Source organism: Leucopleurus acutus (assembly GCF_964270905.1).
Source record: "Leucopleurus acutus genome assembly, chromosome: 6".
NCBI classification, from domain to species: Eukaryota; Metazoa; Chordata; class Mammalia; order Artiodactyla; family Delphinidae; genus Leucopleurus; species Leucopleurus acutus.
In genome coordinates, this window is record NC_139149.1 from 13318009 (window position 1) to 13345466 (window position 27458).

Consider the following 27458-nt stretch of genomic DNA (forward strand, 5'->3'; position numbering starts at 1 on the left):
ACTAAAACAACGCCAGGGATGTCAAAGTCTGGAGAAGAGCTCTATGAAACCTGTGTACTTTTCACCACACGCCACGCCACGCCATGCCACCTCCCAAGGTTACAGTCACGTGGGGAGGATTGAACTCCAGTTATTGTTATCTTTTCTCAGTGGCACCGCACACTAACTGGTTTACCCCCGTGCTAGAAATGCCAGAATCTTTATCCAGCACGAAAGCATGTAGCGCTGAGGTCGGAACGCTTTCCTTGGCCCGTCCTCTCTGGTGGGCATGCACACAGAGGCTGCTTCTAGGCTCAGCCCATCACCTGACTGCACATGTGACTGTACCATCTGTGTGCACCGGATGTCCAGACATTGAAAACAGATCTATCACTGACCTTTGGAATTGGGAGAACTGATTGAGCAAAGCAGGAAAAATAGTAGAATAGTTAGGATGGGCTTCGTGGGTTCTTCTTATAGCCAGGTTCAGGGCTGAGTAAGTGTGTAACATTTGATTTTTATAAAAATGAAATTGGAAAAGAAAACAATTGAAAGGCCCTGTTTTCTCTCTTAAAGTTCATTTTTGGTGTCTTTAGTTTACTTGGGTTTCTTTGGACAGAAACGAGAATCGGGTTTGAGTGTGGCTCTCTGCGTTCAGACACCCACAGCTAGGGCGGCTGTCACGGCGGTCCTAACAGCTGCCTGCACGTGCTGGTGGCCACGAGGCTGGAGCCACAGGGTCGTGAGTCCGTGGTGCCCTAGGGCCCTTTCCTGCGAGAGCACGCTCTCTACCCTTTTTTGCTTCGCTGTTCATGGTACATTGGAACTTTGCCGCTACCCTTTCTCCCCGTCCTGCTCTTGAATTCTCTGCTCGTGACAGAGATGCCTGAGTGATCCTCGCCCCTGTGATGATGGTGAGCTTTGGGTCTTTGGTGGAAGCCACCCCGTTCCCTCCTCCGCTGCACTACGCTCTGGTCTTCCGCTGCAACACCCTTATCATGGGTTATCTGTCATACTTGTGTGTTTGCAAATGTATTCTCTCTCTTTATAGCACAGGTTGCCTGCGGGGCGGGAGGGGAGCCTGTGCTTTTGTTATTCCTGTCTTCCCAGGGCCTGGCAGAGTGTCCGGAAGGTCCCTCCCGCAGTCACCGGATGGGACAGGAGGGACAAAGGAGGGAGGTGGTTGTCAAAGTCAGGCAGCCGCCAGCCTGCGGTCCTTTTGTGAATTTCTTCAAGGAGATCAACGCTTTCCTCATGCATTAGAACTTCAGAAAGAGGGTCTGTTCTCTCCTGCCATTCTCTCCTCATTCTTTTCCTCTCCTCCGTTTTTCTTCCCTCTTCCCCACCAGGTTCCTTTTTTGTCTCTTTGCTTTCTTCCCTCCCACTGCTGGGAGGAGCCCATTAGCTACTGGAAGGCAATCTGCTATCAGAGCACATTTTTGAGCCGGGCTGAGGGGCTGTGATGGGGTCCCCCCGTCTGCCCAGAGATGCCTGCAAGGCTGACTTTTGACCGGCGGCCAGAGGGGAGTGAGGGTGTCTGCTCTCATAAGCACCCTCACATGGCGGTCTCCTCTGGCGTAACTGGGAAGCTGTTACGTGGGAATTGGCTTGGGAGCTGGGGAGGGCTGTGGGGCTCAGGGTAACGGTGAGCTGGCCCCGCTGGCAGCCACGTGGTCTGTGTGCTCACGTGCCCTATTCTTAGGACCAGAAAGTAAGCACATGATCAGTGTGAAGGACAGTTATCAGACAAGTAATTTCAGCAGTAGGCTTACAATTTACCAGAAGCCTCTCTGAGGATATCCTGCACCTTATGTAGTATAACTGTACTTACTTGTACTTTCTCCCCTTAAAATACACAGGCTCACAGCCTCCCGTGGTGTTGATATTGCCCTGAGCTTTCCTTTGCTTGCTTCCTGTTTTTAGCCTGCAGCTGGGTGGCCTCTACACCTGGCCAGGCATCAGAATGTCTGTCTTAGAAGCCCTTAGCGGGCAGGGACTCAGTCTGGATGATTCTCTAGACAAATAACAGCAACAAATCTGAGTGCCCTTAACAGTTAATGGGCCCAGACGAGATTAGAAGAATTTTAGAAAGCAAACTACTTTGAAATTTTCAAACAAGTTATTCTTGCTTTATTACTGTTTGCTTTGTAATTATGTAAATAATCATGACATTGTGAACTCCCAAGTAGCTAAGAGGGTAAGTTCAGTAAAAGATACTAAGGCCTTAGCGGTAGCAAATTGGTTTTTAGCCTGTGTGTGTTACAGTTATCCAAAGGCCCTATTCTTATTAACACCATGGAACACCATCAACTGTAATGTGACTTTTAACTTTTCAGATGGTAAGACTGGAATTGTTCAGATGTGAATGAAAATTGCACTAGAGAAACACGGCCCAGTAATAGCTGGAGAAGATGAAACAGACCCAAACTCTTGCTGCAGTTACTCAGGGATGTTTACTTGGAAGGATCGCCAGATTCTTAAAATTCACAAGACTGAATTTTTTGTTCATTACAATGGTTAATTCTTTCTTAGAATCTCTTTTTGAGCTGTCCTGAGCTTGACTGATCTGTTTCATGGGATTTAGTGTAATCCCTTGGTAATCCCTTTGATAATCTTGTTTCCTAGGAGAGAAGCCTGAAGGTAGCTAAACATTCATGGCCAGAGAATACAAGAGTCAGTAGTGAACTGACTTAAACTTTCTACGGGGCTCTGTGCAGGGGCTGAAGCAGGAGGGATTCCAAGTTGTGTGAGGAACTGTCTTCTGCCCCAGAGCACCTGTGGCATCTGGAAGAGAGAGAGAATCACACAAATGACTGCTGATTTAAGCCTCCTGTGCCCTCTCCTCCTCTGGCCGAGTGACCTGGGGTTGGGTGGCTCGTGGAGGATGGTCCCAGGTCCCCGCTCTGTGACCCTCGTGGACAGGAGGAGCGTGAGAGGAAGAGGCACCCCTGGGGCAGGCTCCTCCTGCATTTCTCTCGCCCTGGACCTGTCCAGATTTTAAGGCACTAACACACCTATGTCTGGGAACGACGATTCTTGGCAGAATGGAAAGCCACGCTTTCCGTCTGGCCGGGAGTTCGTGGTTGCTCACCAGACCATGTTAATACGGGGACAGTTCAAGTCTTCCCCGAGCTCCGTGGCCAGCTCTTCCGGCAGGAAGACTGGTCCATCCCCGTCTTCCCTACTTCACCCCCTGAGATACTCAGGATAATAAAGTAGCCATCTCTTTGCGTCCCTCCCTTTCGGTTGGTTCCAAGGGTGAGTTTATAGTCTTTCTGAGGTGTGTTGGGAGATACTCTTCTTCAAGGTTGATCTTCTGTACCTGATGATTGCTGTGTCGCTGTGGGTTCTTTTCTTTGGGGAAGGCATCATATTAACAGGGTTAGTTTTAGTTGGGCCTTCACACTGGTCAGGAGATGCCAACTTTAGTAACTCAAACCGCTGGGCACGACTTGGCGACTGTGTCCTCTGCTCCCCGGTGCCCAAGATGGGGATAGTCCCAGAACGGTGGGGCTCCTGGACCCGTCTGTGTGCAGAGGGCCGCTGGCTAGTTTGTCCCCTTTCCCTTGCCCCTCCTCCGTCTGTCCGGGAGGTGTCTTTGGAATGTGTGCTCTCTCACCGTGTGTTCACTCAGCGTGATGGTCTACTGTGTTCCTGAAGCGTGTAGGCTGTGCACCCATTTAAAGCATTTCATGGTCCCAGTTCACATGAAGTCCTCCGGTATCGGACGCAAGTGATGGAGTGAGTCACGTCAGAGGGTCGGGGCGGGGGTGGTGGTGCACAGGGAATCCTTTCTGGCTGATTCAGCCCTGTTCTATGTGCCCCTCTTCTGTACCCACTTGGCATATCCTGTGCGTGCCTTGAGCAAAGCGTCACACTGAGGCATAACTGCTGCGGGTTGTGTGTGTCTGTTTCCCCCTCTGGACCGTGAACTCCAGGATGAGAGCCACGCCTTCCTGTCTGCATCCCACCTCCCAGCAGAGTACTGGGCACAGAGGTGTCCTTGGTAAATGAATGCAGAAGAGACGAAGGAGGGAAGCTGCACGTGGTGTGCTCTTAGTATTCTGAGGAGGTGTCCTCTCCAGTAACCCCCGCTCCCGCCCCCAAGGGGACAAGTCCACTGCCTCTGGGCATCCATCCAGTTTTGTTACACAAGCAACAAAGTGGGTATTCTGAGACCACATCACCTTTCAGGTGACCCTGTGCCTTGGACTTGAACTTCCAAGTCACAGGCAGGCCGTGGAGGGTTTAGAGAGAATTTAAAAGTTGGTGCCACTTGGTGGAAGCAGATTCCTAATTTAGTTTTTTTCTTTTACCTTATAAATGACACATTTCTTTCCTGTGACCCTGAGAAAATTGTCATTGAGATCATCCCAAGGCTTCCTGACAAGGGGGCAGGTGGATCCTTCCTTCCATTTTGGAACCAGCTCTACAGAAGGGAGTTTGAGGCATTCTTCTGTTTCTCAAAAATGTCCCTACATTTCTTTTACTATATAACCTGAATTAGTTCTATGCCTTTTATAAGAGCATTAAAAGAATTCTGTTCCTCTAAAATATGACACAAATGAACTTTTCTGTGAAACAGGAACGGACTCACAGACATAGAGAACAGACTGGTGGTTGCCAATGGGGAGGGAGGTGGGGGAGGGATGGATTGGAAGTTTGGGATTAGCAGATGCAAACTGTTATATATAGGATGGATAAACAACAAGGTCTGGACTTCCCTGGTGGTGCAGTGGTTAAGAATCCACCTGCCAATGCAGGGGACACGGGTTCAAGCCCTGGTCCGGGAAGATCCCACATGCCACGGAGCAACTAAGCTCGTGCGCCACGACTACTGAGCCTGCGCTCTAGAGCCCATGAGCCACAACTACTGAGCCCCTGTGCCACAACTACTGAGCCTGCACTTTAGAGCCCACGAGCCACTACTGAGCCCGTGTGTGACAACTACTGAAGCCCGTGCACCTAGAGCCTGTGTGCTCTGTAACAAGAGAAGCCACCACAATGAGAAGCCCCTGCACCACAACGAAGGGCCAATGCAGCCAAAAATAAATAAATAAATAAATTTATAAAAAGACAAAAAACCAACAAGATCCTACTGTGTAGCACTGGGAACTATATTCAGTATCTTGTGATAAAACCACAATGGGGTAGAATATTTAAAAAGAAGAATGTATATGTATACCTGAATCACTTGGCTGTACAGGAGAAATTAACTCAACATTGTAGATCAACTGTTCTTCAATTAAAGAAAAAAGAATTCTATTCCTAATTCTTCAGCTCCCTCCACATTTTTTTTTTTTTTTTGCGGTACGCGGGCCTCTCACTGTCGTGGCCTCTCCCGTTGCGGAGCACAGGCTCCGGACGCGCAGGCTCAGAGGCCATGGCTCACGGGCCCGGCCGCTCCGCGGCATGTGGGATCCTCCCGGACCGGGGCACGAACCCGTGTCCCCTGCATCGGCAGGTGGACTCTCAACCACTGCGCCACCAGGGAAGCCCAATCCACATATTTTTGAAAGGTTGCTTTTTTGTACTCAGGGCATCACACAGTGACAGAGTGTAATAGCTGCTCTTTGTTGAGCAGTTGGAGTTTTCCTACCTTTGCGTATATTCTTTCTAATCTGTGTGACACCCCCTTCAAGTGGTACAGAGAGCCCCTTGATTATAAATGGTACACCTCCACTCCAGGTATATAAGTAGAAAGAGGGATTAATTGGCTCGGGTAACCGAGGGGTCTTGTTTTGTCCCCAGGCACACAGACGCAGCGTTGGCCTCCGCTCTACCCCGACCTCTGCTCTGCCGCCTTCTGCTGGCTTCCCGCTTCCCTCTTAGGCTGGGGCCTCCCTTCTTTGGGCTGCAGCAGTGCTAGGCTGCCCTCCACCTGGCCCCAATCCTGCAGAAAGACAGGCTCTGCCGTGACTTAGGTGGCAGGTGGGGCAGAGCCTCTGGGTCCCACCCAGCCCCGAGGCAGGACTGTGGCCACAGGGGGGCGTCCGCCAGGTCTGTCCGAGCTGGCAGTGGAGGAGGGCTGCCTTCAGATGATCCCTGTTGGTGGGCAGTACCACCCTTTTTTCACAGACAGGGAAACAGGAGCCAATTTCCATTCTATTAAACTTCTTTTTATTTTACTTTAATTAATTAAATAAAGTGGAAGCAGGTTTATTTAGAGAGATACACGTTGCATAGGCAGAAGGCGGACTCCGTTTTTAAACCCCATTTTCAGCTTCGAGGTTGGTCTTGATGGAGGTGCAGGCCGGTGGCCCGTGGCCCGTGGCCCTGCGGGGGGACAGGCTCACTGCCCAGCGCCTGCTGTGCGTTCCTCCCCCACGAGGCCGGCCGCGGGCTCTGCCGCGTCTCTCCTGAGCTGCTAGCTGTAGAGCAGCGGCCAGGATGTTCTCCATCCAACACCGAGGAAGAAGCGTGCCCTGACCTGCGTGGGGAGGGCTCCTCAGTTGTCCCTGGCGGTGCCGGTGTCGGCGCAGCTTTGCTCTGGGTCCCCTCACCTCTCCTTTCCCTCTCCAGCTTCTGATCGTGTCTGCCCCAGTTGCTTCCCCTTTTCGCTCCCTTCTTAGGGGATGAGTAAGCCTGAACTGAATTTCCTCTTGTCGTCCCATCTTGGCCCCCACCCTCTCTGCTGGCTCATCTGCTCTGCGGGCGTCGGGTGGACATGCGCACGGCCGAGGGGGTGGAAACTCATCCTCGGCGTTCAGCTTGCCTGTGCTTCAGCTCTGCTTTTCTGTGATGGACAGTGGGTGACTGCAGCCGTAACACACTCTCAGCACCCTCGTCACTCCCGTCGCGCCGTGTCCGGTTTTGTTCTGTGAAATGTGCCAGTGTTTCCCGCCAGGTTAAAGTTTTTCTACGCCTTGTGCTCTGAAATGCTTAAAAAGCATTTCTTAATTTTGTACACAGGGCAGAGGAAGTTTTGTTTCAGAATATGGATATTGAAGGGTGTTCGTCACTGAGCACTGTTAAGTAGGACTGGTCCTAGTTAGTACTGATGCCAAAAGCTCAGCTTCTCTGTGCCGAATCCAATCCCAGAGACAGAGTTCTGGGTGAAGCAGAAAAGAATAGCTTTATTGCTTTGCCAGGCAGAGGGGGACACCGTGGGCTCCTGCCCTCAAAACCGTGTGTCCCAAGCTGGGAGGATTTGATGAGGAGTTGTTTAGCAGTAGTTCAAGGGTGGGGTTGCTGTTCTAATCCGCCCTTTGGAACTCAGGGAAGGTCATGGAGGCTGGAGTCTTGCCTACAAGAAACGGGCAACAAAAAGGCTTTCATGCCCAGAAGCCCCTCAGGGTCCTTCTTGGTTTCACTGCTGGTCCATACTGACTGGATTTGGGGGGGGGGTACACTTACCCCACTCCCCATATTTTGACGGAGAGGAGTGTAGGAACTTTGTAGAGAAACAGCCTTTTACCCAGCCACCTGCTGCAGACAGTGTGGTTTGCACCTTCATGCCTCTCTAGGCACCGTCCAACTTTGGTTAAAAGTCAAAGCTGGTGAGGACAAATGGGTGAGAAATACAGTTTGGATAATGAGCAAAGTAACTTTTCATAAGTCTTCTGATCCATGAACATGAGCTGTCTTTCCATTTATTACGTCTTTAATTGCTCTCAATAATGTTATGCAGTTTTCAGCAAACATGCTGTAACGTAACTTGTGTTAAAGTTACTCCTAAGTATTTTTTTTCCTTGATGTTCTTGTTAATTGCTTTCTTAATTTCATTTTTGGATTGTTCATTGCTGATGTATAAAAATACAATAGATTTTTCTATTTTGGTTTAATATTCTGCGACCTTTCTGAACTCATTTATTAGTGCTAATAGTTTTTTTAGTGAATTCCTTAGAACTTTCTATATACAAGATTGTGTCATCTGTGAATAGAGATAATTTTAGTTCTTCCTATTCGCTAATTGTCCTGGCTAGAACCTCTAGTACAGTGTTGAATAGAAGTGGTGAGAGTAGGCTTCTTGTCTTGTTCCTCATCTTAGGGGGAAAACATCTAGTCTGTCACCATTAAATAAGATGTTAACAGTGTGTTTTTTGTGTTTTGTAGCTAGTCTTCATCAGGTTGAGGGAGTTCCCTTCTAGTCCCTGTTTGTGGTGTTTTTAGCATGAAAGGCTTCTTCCCCCCCACCCCCCGCCCCAGTATTGTCAAATACTTTTATTGCGTCTACTGAGCATGTGTTTTTGTCTTTTAGTTTATTAATATGATGATTAAATTAAGTTTTATATATTAAACCAACATTCCATTCTTGGGATAAATCCTGCTTGGCCATGGTGATAGTTTTTTATATGTTGCTAGCTTTGGTTTGCTGATACTTTGTTGAGGATTTCTATGTCTGCAGCCATAAGAGTCACTGATGATTCTGTGTCTAAGAAATTATCTTAATTAAGTACTTTTCTTAAGTAGGCAAAGGCGTGTTGTAAGAATTAAATAAAATAACGCACAGAAAGTACTGAGCACCGCGCTTAGCACACAGTGGCCGGTTTACATGAATTGCTCTTTTTGTGTGGTGGTTGTTTGTTATCACAACTCGGATCCTAGCATCTTGAGTCAGATGCACACAGACTTGAACCCTGGCTTCACCCCCTCTTAGTTATTAACTGTGTGACTCCAGGCACTTGTATCTGGCTGCGTTAAGGCTTTCCGCCTTTAACGTGGAGTCATGATAGCGCTTCCCTCTTAGGGTGGTCGGGCGCATTTGATGAGACTAGGCACAGCCCCAAACACGGCCTGGCACGCAGGTGTGTGCAGACCTAGGTGTGCATTCACTGTTGGCTGCTTTTAAACACATGACTGCAGTGGTGTTATGAGGGTGAAAGATTTGAAATAATCGAGCTATCTATAAGCGATTGATCAAATGTTACATATGTGAGCAGTGTAATAGTAGTCTTCAAAATGGATTAGACAGATACAGAAAAAATATCTACTAAATATCGGTAGTGGGCAAAACAGTTTTTGTTGCATATGTGTGTGTATAAGGGTAGGTTTATGCATGCATTGAAGTCTGGAAATGCATATATATCGTTGTGAACAGTTTAATTTTGGGGGTTATGATTGATATAAGAGGGCTTTGACTGGTAATTTTTAAATAGGTATATGTTTTATCAGAAAAAAGGAATAAAGATTTCTGACTGGTAGGACATCAGGAAGGTTAAAAAAACATTTAGGGTTGTATTTACCTTACTTTCTTCATTTTCCCTCAGATATTGTCAGACTTTGTTTGACCATATTATCTGATGAAGCCTTATACATTTTTAAAAGCAGTAAAAGCTTCTGAAAAAGATACGTGAAGAATGGTTTGCATCCATTCACAAGTTTTGACTTCTTTCCTGCGGACTGCCAGAGTTAAGTATCTGATTGCCCTACTGTGTGTTGGCCCAGGCTCTGTGGTAGGTGTTAGGGATTCCAGAAGAATGTGTCTGCTCCAGGGACAGAGAGACAGAACAGATCTGCACACAGCTCATCACAGGGGGAGTCGGAGTAAAAGGCAAGACGTGTATGGCTGTGCAGCCCAGAGCAGGACAGAGCCGGGGAGGCTCGCAGAGGATGGTGTGTTCAGGATTACACAGGAGTGTGTTTGGTGTATGGGGCCGTCAGCCATGGCTTAGAGCTGTGACAGATCAAGACAAGATATTCGGGGATATTTACGGAAAGCAGCCTGCCTTTGGGCTTATTATCGTGTCTCCGTGCAGCCTTCTCTTGGGATTGCTAATTATGCTCCAGTTACTAGGCTGCCACATTTCTCATTCCCTTGGAGGAGAATTTCAGTAACAGGGAGTGGGCGAAGCTGAAAGCCTGTTGGGGTATCAGCTTCCACAAAGTGACCCTGACACAGGGAGTTAGTTGTCTTTATAAAGAGAACGAAGGAGGAACTTTCTCCCCGTTGGACCTGCGTGGGTCACAGCCTGCCTCAGGGGAAAAAAGAGGAAAAGCTTGGAGGTTTAGGTTCCGGCCTCCCTGGCAGATGGACAACGGGACAGACACCTCCTCTTAGTTTCTGTGACATTTTGTTCGTCCTCATAGATGAGTGTATACATTTTCTAAACGGACAATATGATCCAAAACTTGTAATTCCAAGTTCTAAACACCAAACTTGAAGTCAGTCTTTAGACTGATATGTTTTTCTGCCACTCCTGGACCTGAACCTCTAGTCACAGTGCTGTGCTATGGTCTGTGTGATGACTTTTGACCTAGAGTCTGTGTGTGGCTTGTTGCTTTGTATCACCCCCGATCCAGCCTGGTTACAGCTCGGTCCTGAGGCTGCCGGGGCTCTGCCGGCCCTTCCTTAGGGGGTTCAGAATGTGGGTCAGTTCAGGCCGATGGAGGGACTGCTTCTGCCCCGGCCTGTGCCGGCCCTGGCTGCTCGCCAGCCTCTGTCCAGCATCTGGACCACAGTTGAGGACTTCAGCACAAGTTCACAGACTTACTCAGCCTTGAGAACTAGGCTGGTTTGCTGCTAAGTCCACGAATGACTGTGTGTGCTCTCTGGACTTTTAATTTTTTCAAAAGGTTCTCTTCTGTGTTTTAAAATCTCTATTGTATCAACAGTTCTTTGGGGCATGCTGTTTTACTGCTGTTTTTCACTTCACGATAACTGCCTGCTAATTGGGTTACCAGGAGTGGGGTGATTGAGAGTTGGATGAAAATTAGCGTCACACTGTAGAAGTTGCACGCGTTATTTTTAAATGTCTTGTCCCAATGCTGTAAAAGGGGGAATGGAACTGGGGTGATTTTTAAGAGATTAAAGGAACCGAAGGCGCCAATGAGCTTATGCCAGGTTTCTACCCCAGGCTGTCACATGAGAGAAGTGACCCTCAGAATGACAGTCTTTGCAGTGGTGCCAGGAGATAGAATTAATTATTTCTTTGGGCTCAGGGAGAACCGATCCTTCTCTAAGAACGTTTTCTGTGTAACAGATGTTTTCTTAATGTGTGAAAAGTTTTAAGTTGATGTAATAGCAAAAGCTTGCATAGCTAAAAATACTCATTCTCACACATGTGTTTGCCTTAGTTAAAGCTCTAGAAAAAGAGGCTGTATTCTAACAGATGTCTGCTTAGCTAAAAAGCCTAAAGAAAATGGGAATTTAAGTGACTCGTAGAGTTCAGTATGGATTGATTTAGTTGAAAGATACTGAAACATATTAGACCCAGAGACCACGAGACCCCTCACCCTGGACTGGATCCCGAGTGTGTCTCCTCTGTGACCGAGTGCGGTGGCAAACACAGCTCATTTGTCCGGGTCGGAACGGCACCTTCTACATAAGAGAAATTTAACCCCAGTTAACTGAAACTGGGTACCTTTCTGAGAGCCTAACCCCCTTTTGGATTTGATTTTAATTTCTGGGTGTCCCAAAAGCTGGGAACCAGAGGGCAAACTTATTTTTAGACGGTGTGTTAGTTTTCAAATAATAGGTTCAATTGACCTTTATCCTCCAAACACCTCTCTGGGCAAATTTAACCTGGTAAATGACTACACCCTCATTCCTGTTCCCCTGAATTTCTAACTCAGATAGAAAACGTGAATTACTTTCTCTGTTAGCACATGGATCCCATGAACAATCACGTAATCTTGCTGGTGCAGCGTCGTGGTGATGGGCACGCGGTACTGCACTTTTAGGTTGGGACACGTGATTTGACCCCTGCACTGGGTTCTAAGCCTTGTGAGTTCGGGGTGTTTTCTATGTGCGTGTTTGCTTTTTATAGTTTCTGTTTAGCTGTCGGGCTTTCAACTGTCACTTTTCATTCACATCACTGTGCTTAACTCCTGTGTTCCATCCCCCTTTCTCGCTATTTCTATATTTAGTTGCTTCTAATCTGTTTAGAAAATTCAATAAGTAAGCCCGTTAGATTTGCTTCCAAAGGGGAAGTAAAGAGGCTGAGTCGGGACTGTTGGAGCTCAGTTTTAAAAAACCTCCCACTGGCTGCCTTTCCCCCTTCCCTTCCTTGGGGGCCGTTTCCACGCCGACACTGGTGATGAAGCAGCTGTGTCCTCGGTGCAGCGGACGTAATGTGACATCTGCAGTGAATGTGGACAAGTTGTGATTAACTTTTAAAACTACAAGCTCTTTGAGGACGAATCTGAACCGCTTCCATTCTCTTCATACTTCCTCAGTTTTCTGTGTGGCATCCCTTACAGCAACATATATCCTAACCGCCTGGATATCCACATGCCGACATAGATGCTTTCTCTGGCCGTGAGGTTATCCTCCTGTAACATGAGAATATAAAAAGAATGGGGACCAAATGTTGAGTATTTTATTTCTGCCTTAAATAATCAGTTGTCTTTTACAGTAGTTAAAATACGAGAAGAAAGTCTTATATTTATCCACATATTTACTATCACCAGTGATCTTCATTTCTTAATGTAATTCCAAGTTTCCATTTGTTACCATTTTCCTTTCGCCTGAAGATCTTCAGCATTCCCTGGAGTGCTGGTCTGCTGGTGATAAATTCTGGTTTTGTTTGTCTGAATAAGTTTTAATTCAGCCTCTGTTCTTAGAAGATATTTTTGCTGGATGTAGAATTCTAGGTTAATACTCCTTTCACCATTTTCAAGATGTCATTCCGCTGTCTTCTGGCACACATGGTTTCTGATGAAAGCTGTTGTCATTTTGTTCCTCAGTATCTAATGTGTCTTTTTCCCTCTGGCTTCTGCTGGCAGTGCAATTTCACGTGTGTCAGACTGCTGGGTATCATCCTACAGATCTCTGAGACTATTCCTCTTATTTCTTTTCTTCTTCAGGCTTTTCTTTTTTTTTGTCTCTATGCTTAATTTGGGTTAAATTTTATTGCTGTATGTTTAAATTCTCTCATTTTCCCCTTCTTTTGCAGTGTCTAATCTGCTTTGAATCCCATTTCAACGATATTTTCATTTCAGCTACTGTGCTTTTTTAATTTCTAGAAGTTCCATTTGGTCCTTTTAAAACACCTTCCTTTTCTCTCATTATGTCTGTGAGTTCCTTTACTCCTTGACCACAGGTGTAGCAGTTTTAATGTTCCTGTCTGCATGTTCCATCATCTCTGTCATTTCCTAGTGGGTCCCTATTTTTTGACGTTTTTCTCTCCTGATTATGAGCCACATTTCCCTGCTTCTCATCTGTTTATGAAGTTTTGCTTAGATGTTGTGTGTTGTGACTGTTACGTTGTTGAGCGTCTGCGTTTTGTCATAGTCCTTTAAAGAATGTCATGCTTTGTTTGGCAAAGCAGTTGAGTTACTTGCAGATCTGTCTACTGTCCTTGAGACCTGGCCCCACTACTAGGCTTGCTCTCTCTGGGGTCTCTACCGAATGCCTCCAGTGAGTCACCGAGAGCACCCCAGCTCTGGTGCTCGAGCATCTTCCTACTTTGTGTGGACTTTGGGGGTTGTTCAGTTTACAGTCTCCTGGCCATTTTTTGCCCTCCCTTAGGGCATCTCACTCACACGGCGTGGCCCAGAGCTTAAGGCATGCCTGGAACTCTCTTTCAGTGTGGCTCTCTCTTTTCCAGCCCTCGGCCCTGCCTCTCCCAGCTACCTGGCCCCCCTGGAGTCTGGTCTTCATTTTCTCCACTTAGCAAGGCTGTCAGGCTCCCTGGCCTGGGTGGCCTGGGAATTGTCTCCAGGCAGGAACTTGGGGTGATTGTAGAGCTCACCTTGTTTGTTTCCCTTCTCTGAGGCATCTCAGCTCTGCACTGCCTGTTGTCCTGTCTGAAAGTAGTTGTTTTACATATTCTGTCTGGTTTCTCTTAAGAGGTTAGGTCCTTGCTAATGCATCATTGCTGCAAGTGGAAATTCCAGGAATTCCAGTGAAATCGGCCCATTGAAAATAATTCTCAATAACAACGCATTTCTACATGGCATGCCTGCCTGTGTTAGAAAGACAAAGCTAAACACAATTTACATGCGTTTTTGAGTGAAGCATAGTCGTGGTCGTGTCCCCCACTCACTATTAACCTTCCCCACAGCCCGGGGCTGTCACTGTTCTCAGTGGAGTAATGACACAGCCCCGCAGCGTGGCCGTGTCACGACAGCGGTCCACATGCTCTCGGGGCTCCTGTCAGTGCCCAGTGGGTGACCTCGTCCTGTACTTCAGACCAAGTTTTACTCTTGCAGCGGCCTTGTCAGTGTGCTCTGCAGTGTAAGAATCACTTCTGAATCCACGTGGGAAGTCTGTGCTAATAGACCACTGGACGCCTGAATCAGCAAGACCTTGCTGTATGGATTACAGCACAGCTTGCCCAGGCGATGGGGAATGTAAAGGCGTGTTGAGGGAAGCTGTTTGCACAGGGATCTGCATTTGTGAGGATGTGGTTCCTCCCTCCCTGACTGTTGAATAAAAGAAGCCCTGTGATTTGAAGGGGATTGTTGGTGAGGTGTAAGGAACGTTAGACCTTACGTTAGACCTTAGACCTTACGAACGTTAGACCTGAGTAGACACAAGACTTGGCTGTTGATAGTTCAGCTGAGAAGCAACTAGAGCAAGAAAAACAGGTTATTTGTATCTGTTTTTTGGTCAGCAATTATTTACTTCAGGCTTTCTGGTAAAAATCCAATGCCCGTTTTCAGAAATCATGAATCTTGCCGGCTGTGGGCGTCGGTTTTCTTTTTTGTTTTTAATGACTCCCAAGCTCTTTGTTTAGCCCCCTGAATGACCCACACGTGCTCTGTATAGTGTATCGTGAGAGCTTTAATTTTTGTGCCATCAGAATGCTGTTCATAAGTATGTTCATTTTTATAAGCCCAAAGATGGTTTTCTTTTTTTAAATTTTAAATACAACTTGAGGAATATTGGTTGGATTTCCTGCTGTTTAGAACATTTAGAAGTTAATGAACTTATGGAAAAATGCTCAACTTCACTATGAGAGGAATGCAACAGTAAAGAAGAGGCTTGCTTTTCTTTTTTTTTTTTTTTATGTTCAGCATTGGCAAGGGTGTGGCAAGATAGGCCCTTCTTTGAATTTCCAGGAAAAGTATGTATTTATATGAGGTTTCTGAAAATAAGGTTGGCTGTACCCATCAAAAACTTTATTATACTCTTTGACCCAGTAATCCTTCTTCCAGGAATTTTTTTTTTCTTAAAATTATTAGAAGTTCAAACAAAGATGCAAGTAGAAAGGTATCTGTTGCAATATTGTTTCTAATGGTAAGTTATTAGAATCACCCTAAATGTCTAACAATGAAAGTATTTTTCATTTGTGCCATTTTCCAGTTGCAAAGTACCATGGAACCGTGAAAATGGTGTTTATGAAGAATGTTTCATCATGTGTTAAAATGGACATATTTGAAATACACAGTATCCAAAAATGAAATATATTTAATGTTAACTATTAAAAAAATGCATGAGAGAATGGTCATAAATATGTCAAATTGTTAAAGTATGCTCCTAGGTGGTAGTTTTATGAGAGGTTATTTTCTTCTTTATGGTTTTCCAGAATTGGGGTGGAGAGCATTCCAGATGTGTGAAAGCAAACAGGATGTTTGTAGCTGCATTCTGGACTCAACTAAGGCTTTTTTCTAGACCTGGATGGGCACCTCAGTTTCCAAAAGAGTTGGCAAGCCATTCATCTCTAAGACTAGTTGCTGTTTTCAGTTCAGGTGAAAAAGTACTTAAAAATGAAAACAAAAAACGATGTCTGTGCTTATTCTTCAGATAAAAATTTTGATGATGAGGATTCTGTGGATGGTAATAGGCCTTCTTCTGCCAGCTCTACGTCATCCAAAGCTCCAGCAAGCTCCCGCAGAAACGTTGGAATGGGGACTACCCGCAGGCTCGGCTCATCCACTCTTGGATCCAAGTCTTCAGGTAGGACCGAGCCCAGTGTGGTACCGCGGGGTCAGCTCTGCCGACGTTTAAAACCAGACGTGCGTGATACTTGCCTTGTGCGTCCTTAAGAGGTGAAGTAATCCTGTTGGCAGTACACTTCCACTGGCTCTTCTTGAATTAAATTAGTTCTCTGCTGTGCATGCTGATAAGCTGGTAGGCTGTAAGTCTGAGCTGCTGTGTTGCCACATTTGCTGAGGCAGAGCCTCTGGGCGCGTGAACCCAATACAGAGTAGAGCGCGTGGTACCCTGATGGCCTCGGGCTCCAGCCATGCCTGACACTACCAGGGGGCCTTTCAGCCAATTGCTGTGTATCAAGACGAGACTGTCCGGGCTTCCCTGGTGGCGCAGTGGTTAAGAATCCGCCTGCCAGTGCAGGGGACATGGGTTCGAGCCCTGGTCCGGGAAGATCCCACATGGCACGGAGCAGCTAAGCCCGAGCACCACAACTGCTGAGCCTGCGCTCTAGAGTCCACGAACCATAACTGCTGAAGCCCACGAGCCACAACTACTGAGCCCGCACGCCTAGAGCCCGTGCTCCGCAACAAGAGAAGCCACCGCCACGAGAGGCCCGTGCACCGTAACAAAGAGTAGCCCCTGCTCACCGCAACTAGAGAAAGCCAGCGTGCAGCAGCAAAGACCCAACACAGCCAAAAATAAATAAATAAAATCAAAAAAAAGGAAAAGACTGAGACTGTCCAGAAGTCAGATTGTACCTTATGTCTTTAAAATGTATTTTGTTGCTGTAGGGATGCCGAATTAGTGAATGGTAAGGATTAGCTCCCTGAGGCTTTGAACATTGATTTATAAGGATTTCTTCCCTAATCCCCCTGCTATCCCATCCCCCAATTTAGGCAGTTTTGAGTCCTTGTTATAGACAGGTTTCATTTGGCTGTCACATTTTAAATTTACATGCAAATTACCTACTTTAAAAAAAATGCTATTGAAGTATAGTTGATTTACTATAGTTGTGTAAATTTTTTACCTCCAAAAAACTCACATAGCTGCTGCTCTTAGAACCACGCTTACTGTCAGCAGTGGGCTCTTGGCTCAGCCAGCTGAGCTGAGGTGAAGCCGAAGTGAGGACCCGCGTTAGGACGCCACCTCCTCCTGCTGGCCTTTCTTGCTCTCTGCAGCAGCCCCGGGCGGCGTGTCCTGACTCAGCGGCTCAGCGCCCACGTAGCCTCTGCACAGCGGGAGCTGTGCTGGCGGCAGAGGGAAGAGCTGGGCTCGTTTCTTACGTTTGTGTTGCTCTTCCTAGTTCTTTCTAATCCTTTACTTTTTGGTTCCTTAAAATTTTTTTTGTTGTTGTTAAAGAGCTTAAATTCATACAACATGAAATCAGCCATTTTAAAGGTAACAATTCAGTGGCATTTATTATCTTCACAGTGTTGAGCAACCACCACCTCTGCCTGGTTGCAACACAGTTTCATCCCTCAAAAGAAGACCCTATCCCCTTTAAACAGTTCCTCCCCGTTCCTTCCTTCCCCAGCCCATGTTTTGTCTTTAGGCATTTAGCTATCTAGAAATTTCATAGAAATGGAGGCATCCAATATGCAGTCTCCTGTGTCTGGCTCCTTTCCCTTGGCATAATGTTTTTGAGGTTCATCTCTGTTGGAGCATGTATCAGTACTTTTTTTTAAAAAAAATTAATTTTTGTCCGCGTTGGGTCTTCGTTGCTGCGCACGGGCTTTCTCTAGTTGCGGCGAGCAGGGGTTACTCTTCATTGCGGTGCGCGGGCTTCTGATTGCAGTGGCTTCTCTTGATGCGCAACACGGACTCTAGGCGTGCGGGCTCAGTAGTTGTGGCTCGTGGGCTCTAGAGCGCAGGGTCAGTAGTTGTGGTGCACGGGCTTCGTTGCTTCACGGCATGTGGGATCTTCCCGGACCAGGGCTCGAGCCTGTGTCTCCTGCATTGGCAGGCGGATTCTTAACCGCTGCGCCACCAGGGAAGCCCTGAGCAATCTTCCTAATGTGTTTTCTTGATCCGTTTTTGAGTAGCATCCGTTCCATAGACGAGGCTTAGAAATTTTCTGTGTCATCAGACCACTTCTTTTCCTTCCCTTCCCTCACCGTTCCCCTTGCACAAACCCGACCTGTGTAGATTGTGCAGAGGTACCAGCCCTGTCTTCCCCTCAGACCTGATCCTGTCCTTTTCCGTTTCGTCTAACGCCGTAGTCGTGAGTTTCCCTGTTGGCTCCCCGTCAGATGCCTCGGGCCCAGGGACTGTGCTTGGCCCACGAGTCCTCTTCGGTATGTGGTGCCAGGCCTCACACAGAGGAGCGCTCAGCTCAGCACCCATCTGCTCGGTGGGACGCAGTCCTAACCTAAAGCAGACACAGAGCACCACTCACAGTGTGTTACTGTTGTCTGTGTGTAGTTTGCTTGTGAATGCAGAGTAATAGTCATCAAGAGTGAGGACACGTATTTACCACTGTAACGAGTTGTCTTTAAAGCCCTTTCTGTCTAGGTGGTCCATGAGCACCTCAAACTCCAGATAACTTGTCTGGTAAGAAGCTCTAGAAAAGCACTTGGACTAATCAATATAAATCATTAATGAGGGTTACAGGGATGACTGTAGATAACCATTTGGAAACCTTTATTATGAAGAAAAAACATCTGATAAAATGTCACATGATTTTCATATGTGAAGTGACGCTCATATTAGCAAACAAAAAGCTTCCTCCCAAATGATAGCAATTATAACAACTTTTAAGTAACAGAGTATCTTACAGCAACTTCGTGGAGTCAACTTGCAACTGACATGTACATGAAAAATTGACAGTTATCATGAGTTAAAGGAAATGAAAATGTTTTTTTCCTTTTTTCTTTCGAAATAATGTTTGGAGACCAATATGAAGTTGAGATGAAACTGTTAAATTCTTTAGAACTTATTTGAATGTTTCACAAAATTGCTAGATTCCTAACAGTGACATAATTTCATTTAGTCCCTGAAGAATTAAAATTTCTATTATATGTTTATTTGGAATCTTTGAAAAGACTTATACATTAATACAGTATAAACCATCTAAATCCTTTAACGGCTAGACTGGCCCTCCTTAAGCAAGTAGTGTCTTTAAATGGCTTTAAGCTAACATACGTTACACTGTGAAATTACTATACTTTATCTTAATATTGAAAGTCTATGATGCTTGTCAATGCCACAAAAACTCTAAACTTAAGACTTAAAACGTAGTTACAAATTTTCCAAAATATAATTTTGATTTTGTATCTTCAGACTCCTCCGATGCACACTGTTTACATTTTAAAAATTGATCTTTTTTATAGCTGCAAAAGAGGGAGCTGGTGCTGTTGATGAAGAGGACTTTATTAAAGCATTTGATGATGTGCCTGTAGTCCAGGTGAGTGAGGATGTTTCGTTTGGGTAAAAACAAGGATGGGCTTATGCTTCAAGTTTCACTTTTCAAGTGTGCGACACGCGGAGTTTCTTACTAGGTAGGGTAATTCTGACTGTCAAGCCCACAGGAGATCTGAGGTTGCAGACCAGGAAAAGAAGAGCGAAAGTCACGGCCCAGGATGACCTTTCAGTAAGAACTGAGAGAAGTAGCTTGCTCCTGCAGTGAGTGTGTGGGTTAGGTCACCTAAAAGAGGGGGAAATGAGGGATTAGGTTAGAAGAGAGAACAAAGAAGCATGCTTATGTAGGGATTTTCCTCAGAAAGAAAAGTGTGTAAAGTTGAAGGATTTGGGTGTCTGAAAACTACAAAAAATGGTTTCATGAAATCTTAGTTTATTCCATCTTGATGCTCCCCTTAAGTACCACCTAACAGATGCGGCAGAGTTGATTGACAGAAGCTGGGGTACAGCCACACTTTTCAGACTGCTTTGTGCCTCAGCACTGTCTCTCGTTGATCGGGGCTTGTGCTACATCAGGTGTCCGTGCTCTGGATTCCTACAGCGCTTAGTGTCTGTGTGAATCCCTTGTCACCTGCTGCTTCGTCGCCGTGTGTGTGTATAAAGCAGGTAACAGGTGTTTTAGGCTCAGGACCATCCTTACGTCCTTGACCTTCCCAGCATGCCTCACTCTTGGTTGTTTTTGGTTTTTTCCCCCCCTCACCGTCTTATGAGTAATATGTGAGGATAAATGAGAGAGCAGACCTGAAAGTATTTAAAGCTGCAAGTACAGACGTACTTGCTGTATTGCGCTTCGCTTTGTTGTGCTTCACGGATACTGCAGTTTTACAGACTGAAGGTCTGTGGCCACCCTGCGTCAAGCACGTCTGTTGGTGCCCTTTTTCTAGCGGCATTTGCTCACCTCGTGTCTCTGTGTCACATTTTGGTAATTCTCACAATATTTCAAACCCTCCATCAGCAAAAAGATTACAGTTCACTGAAGACTCAGAGGATGGTTAGCATCTTTTAGCAAGAAAGTATTTTTAAATTAAGGTATGCACACTTTTTTTTTTTAAGACATCATGCTATTGCACAGTTAATAGACTACAGTCTAGGAGACCAAAAGAATTCGTGTGACTTACTTCATTGCGGGTATTCACTTTATGACAGGGGTCTGGAAGCGACCCGGCAGTGTCTCCGAGGTCTGCCTGTATAATGTGGTGTTACAAAAAACGCTAAGAGTAATCAATGACTTGTGCATCACTGCCGGTTCCCCAGTGGGCTTTTTTCTCTTTTGTACATGAAATTGTCTGTTAACTTATAGTAAAGCCATATTTGAGGCAAGGTTATCCATACGTGGGCATCGGATCTAGTCGGTATGCATTCAGAGCAGGAAAGAAGCTCAATCTAAGACAAACTTGACTAGATGTTATCTTGAAGGCCCTTCTGAAAAATGAAATAATTTCTTTTACTGGGCTTACTAAGTGCCCTTGACTTCAGGTAATTAAGGAATAATCTTTGTTTATTCTGTAAATTTTCTCCTATTGATTGTAAATTAATTTTGCTTACAGATTTACTCCAGCCGAGACCTTGAGGAGTCCATAAACAAGATTAGGGAAATATTATCTGATGACAAGCATGATTGGGAGCAAAGAGTAACCGCTGTAAGCCACTGACTGTGTGATTACATTTGCATTCGATATTTACACGGTCTGAATACTTTGTTATGAAACTGGGGTGCAGCTCTGATGAATTTTAAGTAGTAAATATTTTAAATATAAGCTTCCATATTTACACGTCGCCTTTTTAGTAGATTACTTCACTTCTGTTCTTCAAACATGCCAGCTTCTATCTTTTTGTGTATCCTGTACTTTTAGCAGAGACCTACCGTGGTACGACCGCCGCCCCTACGACCTCAGTAAAGATGTAGTTCTGTGACCATTGGCCAGGAAAGCGGCTTTTTAGTGACATTTTCAGTGTGTGTGTCTCTCTATCCCTTGCTTTCTTCACAGCACTTCTGCTCCCTCTGTTTTTAAAAGTGGATTAATGGGGCTTCCCTGGTGGCGCAGTGGTTGAGAGTCCGCCTGCCGATGCAGGGGACACGGGTTCGTGCCCCAGTCCGGGAAGATCCCACATGCTGCGGAGCGGCTGGGCCCGTGAGCCATGGCCACTGAGCCTGCGCGTCCGGAGCCTGTGCTCCGCAACGGGAGAGGCCACAGCACTGAGGGGCCCGCGTACCGCAAAGAAAAAAAAAAAAAAGTGGATTAATGAAAAGAAGTGGGCCGAACATTAAAGTGCCAGGGGCATTACGTGAAGGCGTGTCTTTTCTGAGGAGAGCGATCATGCGTTGGTTGTCTGGCAGGAAGAGGGCTGGGAACACTGCTGTGTGTCTGTTTCGGATGCACACTGGCCCTTTAGCAAAGACACAGTGGCGCGTACTGTGCAAAGGCTGTAGCGTCGCTTCTTCCTATGAGTCACTGAGTGAATGGCGGTTGGAGTGGGGTGTGGGGGAAGGTGAGCTCAGGGAAGGAGCTTTTACAGGCTACAGTGAGGGTTTAGTTACTCTGTCCTTAGCATCCCAGCATGTGTAAGTCACTAAACTGTTTCCCATTAAAAAGTACGCTTTACAGAAGAATCGTAATCCATTTATCACAGACACTAATTTTAAAAATTACTAGTTCTTATTTATGATACCTAGATATATCAGCAACTATTTAGTTGGCTGAATTCTTTTTGGAAAACTCTGTATCGTTTAACTTTGATATTGATCTCTAATATTTGATGGCTTCTGTTGTTTTGTATATTCTGTTCTAAGCATTGTTTTGTCTGTCTCTTCGTTTTCTCCATCCCCTTAGCTAAAAAAGATTAGATCTTTACTTTTGGCTGGTGCTGCTGAGTATGATAACTTCTTCCAACATTTGCGTCTTTTGGACGGAGCCTTTAAACTATCGGCTAAGGATCTGCGCTCTCAGGTAGTGCGGGAGGCTTGTATCACCTTGGGGTAAGGATTGCAATGCTCCCGATTCTCACATCATAAAATAGCCTCATGACGGTGCTTCAGAGATGGTTCATTGAATACGCCCACTGGGTTTCTTTCACGGAACTTTCAACTGGTCTCCAAGACCCATTCCAGTTACGCTTCTGTTAACGCTTTTACAATAGTTCCTGACCAGTTACGTTAAGTCTGACAGATTTTAAATTTTATTCAGTGACTTAGCTCTGAAGCCTCTATTTTAAACTTGAAGCAGTTATTAATAATATGAAAAAATGAAATTTTGTAAACTTTTTTCCTCAGCTTTTTCACTGATTTTGCTGGCAGGTGATAGCATGATTATTAGAATGTTTGTTTCTAGAAGAGTACTGTAGCTATAAGGTTAAAGGCATGTACTGCGGGGAAATTTTTTTTTATCCTCACTAAACCTGTATCAGTATCTAAAACTTCTGTCTTAGAAAATATGTTAGAATATCAGAGCAGCAGCTATAGGAAGGTGGCTTTGCAGCTGTTTTAAAGTTTTGACCTGAGACACTGAAGTGTGAATGTTGTGTGTTAAAAATAAAGAAAAAAAGGGGGTGAAAGAGCTTTTTCATATTTGTGTTTTATTAGTATATGACTAACTTGTTTTTTGCTATTTTAAGAGTAATTAGTTGGAAGTGATTTATTTATTAAAAAAAAATAGCAAACTCTTGGGCTAGTGGCTATTTGCGAAGTCCTCTATATGCACATTGGAAGTATTTGTAGAGTATTTTACTTAGACCTTTGTCCTTTATCCTTGGATAACTTTACATGAAGGCTCTAAAATGTTAAGAGGGTTATGTGCTACACTGTTGGAAAGAACTATGACTTCAGTTCAGTGTTCATTTCTGGTTATAGGCATCTGTCATCAGTGCTGGGGAACAAGTTTGACCATGGAGCTGAAGCCATTATGCCAACGATCTTTAATTTAATTCCAAACAGTGCCAAAATTATGGCCACCTCTGGTGTTGTAGCTGTTAGGTTAATCATTCGGGTGAGTATGTTTTGGGGCCGTACATAGACTAAGCAAGTGGTAAATATTGCTGATTGATAAGCACTTATCAGAGACATTTTTCATTTGAGTGATTATGTACATGGAATAATACCGTACGTACAACATTGGCCTTTTTACCCTACGTAACTATCGCACATGAGCCTTTTACGTTCCCTAGTGTGAACTGTGGGTGTGATGTATAGTTACTGAGGTGTTGCTCATCCACCGTCATTGGTTTTAAACATTTGAACACGGGTGTCTGCTTCTGAGTTTATACTCTGTTCTTTATGTGTCCAGGTATCACTTCTGTTCTTCTCTCCCCGGCTGTTCCATTTTAGGTATTTGTGCTTGTGGTTTTGTTATTCGCCTGACATTTTATTTAAATAATTGTACATAAGCCCAGAAACAAAATGTTATCTTCAGTTAAGTTTTCAAAACACTCATTTACTTAAATCCAAGTAATTAGCCAAGTAATTTACGTGCAGATTTTCAGTAAAACCTAATAGTTCACAAAGGCTTAATAAGTTCTGCGCATCACCTTCTCCCCACTGTCAAGTCCCTTTTCCCCAGAGGCAACCCTTGAAACTGGGTCTTGATGTTAACTGAAATCTATCCAGAATATTCGTGATTACTGTGGGTTGCTTACTTCATATTATTTGTAGTTCTTACTGTTTGCACTGCCTACTTCAGGTATTAAACCAAAAGCCGTTATCAGACATTTCTGTTGAAATAGTATTAAACTATATTGGCCTGCTGACTGCTTTTTACTCATTCAGATCTCTACTGCTCAGGTAATTTAGACTTCATACCAGTGATTTGTTTTGATTTTAGACTGACTTACTTGTCATCACGTTGCCTGTTTTGGCTCTGTAAATTCTGTCATGCCCTTTGGCAATATCCAATGAAAGTCTTTCTCCTTTTTAAACTTAGTGAAATTCTAATCTGAATATGCAGGTGCTTTAGGTAGGTTAGTAAAGAAGTGGTTGTCTTAGCTCTGCATTTTCAAATGTTCGCCTCTGTTTTTTGTTCTTTTCCGCAGCACACACACATCCCTAGGCTAATACCCATCATAACAAGCAACTGTACCTCCAAGTCTGTCGCCGTTAGAAGGTAAGTTTTCAAAGAATTTTTCTCATTAGTTTTGAACTGTTTAAAAACCGAAACAAGTTTCAAATTTACCTCCATGCAAAAAACTTTATGTTTGAAATGGTTAATATGATTTACGATTGCTGTGACAGATGCCTTTGGACTGAAGGCTCATGATCTCAGTTGTCTGGAAAGCTAATTTGGAAGGCCTGTTACTTCTGTCTGTGTGTGTAGTGTGAGAGCGAGTGAGTGTGCGGGTTATGTGGGAGGGGCGGGGGGGAGGGGGAGTGTACCCCATGCGCATTTTCTTCCTGCGATGGTGCCTCTGCCTCTGTCATTGGTCTGCCTCATTCCCTGAGTGAAGGCCATGGCTGCCCGCCTGGAAGAAACATTGTGAAGATCAGCGGCTGTTCTTTATATTAACATAGATACGCAGGAGGTGTGTGTTGTTTGCAGCTTCTGATGTGACTCCTGGCACTCTGAATCCTGACCATGCTTGTGCTGCTGTCACAGTGACTGCACGTCGCTACTCAAATTTATCACCACAGGCTAGAACTGTTAAATGCTAGGGACCGAAGTGTTACCCCCTGAGCTTCTTATGTTGAGGGGAGGTAGACCCTGAAGGTACAGCCTGGGTGGCCCGCGGGGGCTTTGTCTTGGGTCCTGCTGAGCTGCCCCAGCCCACGTGTGGGATCAGGGCTCTGTGCTTCCAGCTCGGATCCGTGGGTCTGGACTGGTGACTCAGAGGCTTTCGAGTCCTAAAATCTGTGGACCCTCTTCCCAGGAAAGTGTAGATACACAGAAGTTTTGTGTAGGTTTTCAGAGGATTCATGGACTGAAGCCTTCAGTAGACTAGGTCAGGAGCTTTGTGGGGTAAATGAACGGCCAGCCTGGGCAGCAGGCAGCCTCTCGGCCCCGTTCCTGCGGTTCTGTGTCTTGATCCAGCCCAGGAGAGGGCCCTTCACTCCAAGGCGTCCAGCCCAGCCGCCCCTTGGCCGCCCGCTGTTCCTCTCCTTTCCTGGGCTGTCACGTTGGACCCACCAGGGTTTCACAGGCGGGGGGATCCTTCCAAGCATGAGGCGGCCCCCATCGCCGTCGTGTTCCCAGCCACATGGAAGGCAAGGGAGAAAAGAGGGGAATGAGCCAGCTACGTAAAGCCAGGGAGAAAGACGTGTTCTCCTTCCACCGAAAAGGCTGACTGTTCCAGCAGCGTGGCTCGGTGGACTGTCGCTGACCCACAGTCCAGCCGCCCTCAGGGGCAGAGCAGCTCCGGGCACCCCCCAACCCCCCAAGGCCAGCGCCTGGCCATCGGGGTGCGGGCTGGTGGTGGACTTCCCACGTGCTGGGGAGGGAGCTGTTCTGCAGGTTCTCAGTCACTTCGGTAGAAGGGGCTGGACGCTTGGTGGAAACTCAGTGAATGGCAGCCATCCTAAGAATTTTCTGCTGCAGTTATATTGTCACTGTTGATTTGGGTTTCCATGAGCAGTTTGGAAAGCGTGTTTGCTTTGAGCAAGGCAGTTCCTCTGGTGAAGCGACACATCTCTGTGGGGAACGTTACAGGATATTTAGCGTATCAGCCAACTTGGGCTGCTGTAACAGAAATACCGTGCGCAGGGCGGCTTACACGACAGGCGGGTATTTCCTCACCGCTCTGGAGCCGGGAATTCTGAGATCAGGGTCCGGCAGGGCTGGATTCTAATGGAAGCAGCTTGCAGGTGCAGCTTTCTTGCTGTGTCTTCGCGGCGGCGGGGGCTGGGGAGCGCCCTCCTTAGAGGGCCACTAATCCCGTCAGGCGAGCATCACTCTCAGGACCCGCCGTGAACCCCACTGCTTCCCCAGGGCCCCGTCTCCAAATACCATCATACTGGGGGTTAGGGCGTCAACATAAGAAGCTCAGGTGGTAACACTTCGGTCCCTAGCGTTTAACAGTTCTAGCCTGTGGTGCTGAATTTGAGTAGCGACGTGCAGTCACTGTGACAGCAGACATGCCACCCCCTTCACCGGTTCCCGACCCGCACACCCAGACTGGCGTTCCTGTGTTTAGTCAGAGCCATGTGCTTAATGCTGAAAGGAGTACTAGGGACCATCTGGGCCCAGTCCCTCTGCCTTCAGGAAGGAAAAGAGAGCCAGAGGGGGCAGTGTAACCAAGGCAGTGCACTTTCTGTCCTGTATTCAACCTGTCGCTAGCTTCACTTCATAGAACTTGTAAGAAATGGATTGCCCAATCTCCCTGCCTTTAAGAAGTTTATAATTTAGTTGGGGAGATTAAAAAGAATAATGCAAAGCGATGTAAGCGTGAGTTGCAGCGTACGTATTGTGGATTTAGGAATTCAGAGGGCAGTGATTAAAACTAGCTGATATATTCCCTAGAAGCCTCCTAGACAAGTTAAAAAAGACTGAGCTGCCCTATGAATGAGGAGTACGACTCAGTGAAGAAAAGAGAGAAGTTCTAACCAGATGTGCTTAAGTAATGCAGAGTGTTTAAATAATGCCAACATCGATGTACTTCTGTATATGATTTTAGCCTTCTAAAAAGTTGAAGACAAAACCTAATTTACATGGGATATTTTCGATGAAATAGATTGTTCTGAAACACATTGAAGACAAGAATTAGCACTAAAGATGGCTGGATTCACTAAGAAATAAGTAAACGTAGACATATGCATACACACATAAAGAGACAAGGAAAGTCCACACCAGGAAATGACATGGACAAAGGGCAGAGGTAGAGTGACCGTGGCCTGGGCTGGGGCAGGGGGGTGGGGGACAGCGGTGGTGAGAAAGGGTGTGGGCAGAGGTCAGTGTCTCTCCTTGGAGAAGATTTGTTTCGCCGACCGCTCCCCCGGCCCCCACTATTAGCAGCAGCCCTGGGACTGAGCTGTGCAACTCCCCTGAGCCCTCTGAAGCCCCTGTGCTCCCGGCACATCACGTGGTAACGGTTCCTTGTCTGTCTTGCTCGGTGGATTGTGTCTCGGTTACCATTGTATGTCTGGCATCTAGCATAGGGGAAGGGTTTATTCAAGATTTACTGAGTGATTAATTGTGTGGATTCTGAGGTTTTGAATTGGGAAGATCATGGGAAAGAAAGTCTGATTGTTAGAGAAAGATTGCCTTCTGATTTATTTCCTTGAGTGGGTTCCTTAAGTCTAATAATATTTATTCCTACAAAGATAGTTATCCTGGAATTTAGAAAAAGGAAATGATGACGAGGTAGGACCCGAAGTGGTGATATA

The 27458-nt window shown here is 45.9% G+C and overlaps 1 protein-coding gene across 1 annotated transcript in view; it reads left to right on the plus strand.

The window, feature by feature from the left end:
• The window catches only part of CLASP1 (cytoplasmic linker associated protein 1), a 269499-nt gene that overhangs the window by 133266 nt on the left and 108775 nt on the right, over positions 1-27458 (plus strand). Inside the window, exons 10-15 of the mRNA XM_082841350.1 lie at positions 15611-15763; positions 19069-19142; positions 20704-20796; positions 21988-22133; positions 23004-23139; positions 24179-24249. Of these exons, the coding sequence (XP_082697476.1) occupies positions 15611-15763; positions 19069-19142; positions 20704-20796; positions 21988-22133; positions 23004-23139; positions 24179-24249 (673 nt within the window). The remainder of the gene's footprint in view (positions 1-15610; positions 15764-19068; positions 19143-20703; positions 20797-21987; positions 22134-23003; positions 23140-24178; positions 24250-27458) is intronic.